General features: G+C 41.0%; 1 protein-coding gene across 4 annotated transcripts in view; it reads right to left on the bottom strand.

The window, feature by feature from the left end:
- Window positions 1–2,500, bottom strand: part of LOC144964379 (putative sodium-coupled neutral amino acid transporter 11) — a 174,956-nt gene that overhangs the window by 89,125 nt on the left and 83,331 nt on the right. For all 4 annotated transcript variants that reach the window (XM_078898557.1, XM_078898554.1, XM_078898555.1 and 1 more), the window contains 2 exons: window positions 1,607–1,748; window positions 411–485 (listed from right to left, as the gene is read on the bottom strand). In XM_078898557.1, coding sequence (XP_078754683.1) covers window positions 411–485; window positions 1,607–1,748 — 217 coding nt within the window. The remainder of the gene's footprint in view (window positions 1–410; window positions 486–1,606; window positions 1,749–2,500) is intronic.

Here is a 2,500-nt window from a genome sequence, read left to right as displayed (position 1 = left end):
GGTTGGAGGGCGTGGGTCAGCTGATTTTCTTTTTTCTTTCTTCCGTTCTTTATCTATTCATTTTTGTAAAAACATGTATTTAAAATTGTGCTTTTAAATAGAGCAATATACACTAAAAGTGCTCAAAGCGCATTACAGGGGACCCTGGAAAACAGCAACACTTAACATGTAGGACGGGAAATGACGCCTGTTAGTCGATATTACAAAATTTTTTCGGACAGAAACAACGCAGTTGACGGCCAGGTACTTATTTTACACCCGAGTACGGTGAGAGAATGTGAGTAAAGGACTCAAGGACTCAATTTTGCGCGGAGCGAGGCTCGAACCCAGAACCTTCCGATCCGAAAGCGAATGTCATATCACTAGACTACATAGCCGCACGATTTTTATTTTTGTAATGATCATCTTACCTGTGGTAAAAGCCACTATAACAATCAGAATGAGACCCAATCCGAATCCAGCTTGTTTTAGGGCGTAGGGCATTCCTGTGGGGAAAAGCAAAGGTTGGTTTGATGATGATGGTTAAAATAGAGATGTGGGCTCGAACCCAAGACCTTCCTGGTACGACAACTCCGCCTGGCCGGGGAGAGCGTCGCTCTATTGTCTGAGCTATCCAATTGGTGGAAATTTTTATTCTCATTGTCTTCTGATAGTTTTCTACTCACTTTCTTGCTTGATTTTATCAACATATGTGCCTGCTCCACTCACTTTTTTGATGATGATGATGATGATGATGATGATGATGATGATGATGATGATGATGATGAATGTGTTGGTGATGATGATGATGATTGTGTTGGTGATGACTATAATGATGATGATGATGATGATGATGAAGATGATGATGATGATGATGATGATGATGATGATGATGATGATAATGATGATAATGATGATAATGATGATGATGATGATGACGACGACGATGGAGATATTGATAACGATGATGGTGGTGGTTGAGATTAGATGGAGGATGAGGATGAATGTCTTTCACACAATCATCATTATTACATATCATGATCGCACTCACTATATAATTATTATTAATACTATAATTTATCACAATACGCTTCAACAGTCATGTCGTCACTTCCCTCGTATTGACGCATGTTAAATTATTAACTGGCTCTAAACTATCGGAACAATGGCGGACGCCCGTATGAAATATTTCCCCGGCGAGCATAAAAGCGTATCCAGAGGGGAAAAAACACATAAATTTGATTATGTTTTGACTTTTACACATTCTGATCACAAGACATATGAAAAGTTCTAGCCAGAATGAAGAATAAAAAGTAATGATTTTCTTTGTTTAGAACCAAGATGGCCGCCGTTGCCGGGCGGCGTGACATCAGACTACTGAATCCAATTATTAATATCCTTACACTTCTTCTTCTTCAAGTACCAAGTCTGTGCCAGACATCGGTGATCATGATACGCCATTCATCTCTTTGATCAGCCAGCTGTTCAAACTATTCAAATATGTTTTTCCTGGTCTACCTTTACTCTTTTTACCTTCTATCTTTCCTGTGAGAGCAAGATATTCAAATCTTTTGTTTTGGTGCCATACGCTTTGTCAGAAAAACATCACTGAGCGCTACTCACTCACCTATGATTCCAGAACCGATGATAGAGTTGATGAAGTTGAATGACGTCATAGGGATGGAACTCCGGGGCTTCCCGTCGTCCTTCTCCTCCACCAACCCCCGGGTGTCACTGACACTGGACGTGTCCGAGAAATCTGACATGGTCTGGAGAAGAACAAGAAAAAGAACACAATGTTAAAAGTGTGGTCTTGTGGTATGGCACTCGCTTTCGGGTCAGAAGGTCCTGGGTTCGAGCCTCGCTTGGCGTATAGTTGAGTCCTTGAAAAAAGGCGTTTTTTTTTACTCACATTATCTCACCGTACTCACTGTGTGTAAAATGAGTACCTGGCCGTTAACAGCGTTGTCTCTGTCCGAAAAAATTTAATATCGCCTAACAGGTGTCATGTCACGTCCTACATGTTAAGTATTGCTGTTGGCCAGGGACCCCCTTGTAAAGCGCTTTGAGCACGTTTAGTGGATATTGCATTGCACTAAATAAAAGTTCTTTTTTAAATTTAAAAAAGAAAATATTTCTTTATGATGCGGTAGTCTTGTCTGAGATTTGCATTCGTCTGTACCGGTAAGAGGAGGTATTGGCAAATCGACCAGGATTGAGAACCTTCCAACGGCAGCGTCGCAAAATAAGTCGGGACTTCCCACTTGTGCCGTGGCATAGAACCTGACATCATAGAGCATCTGGACGTAGCAGTCATCGTTAACTTACAGTCTGACACTGACCAAAAAATGACGTCAAACTGTAAGTCCTAGAGGCTTCCTGTTTCAGGCTATGTTAACTATGGCTACGGCCTGACACTGACCAAAAAATGACTTCAAAAGACATGTCTTTGGTCGCAAAAAACCCCAACAAATCCTGAGTTGTATTCAATAGTTCAATCAATGAGATCACTTGTTTCCTT

This window comes from Berghia stephanieae, chromosome 2 (assembly GCF_034508935.2).
Source record: "Berghia stephanieae isolate SIO BIC M18660-M18661 chromosome 2, UCSD_Bste_1.3, whole genome shotgun sequence".
Lineage (NCBI taxonomy): Eukaryota > Metazoa > Mollusca > Gastropoda > Nudibranchia > Aeolidiidae > Berghia > Berghia stephanieae.
This window is presented reverse-complemented; position numbering and strand designations above follow the sequence as displayed.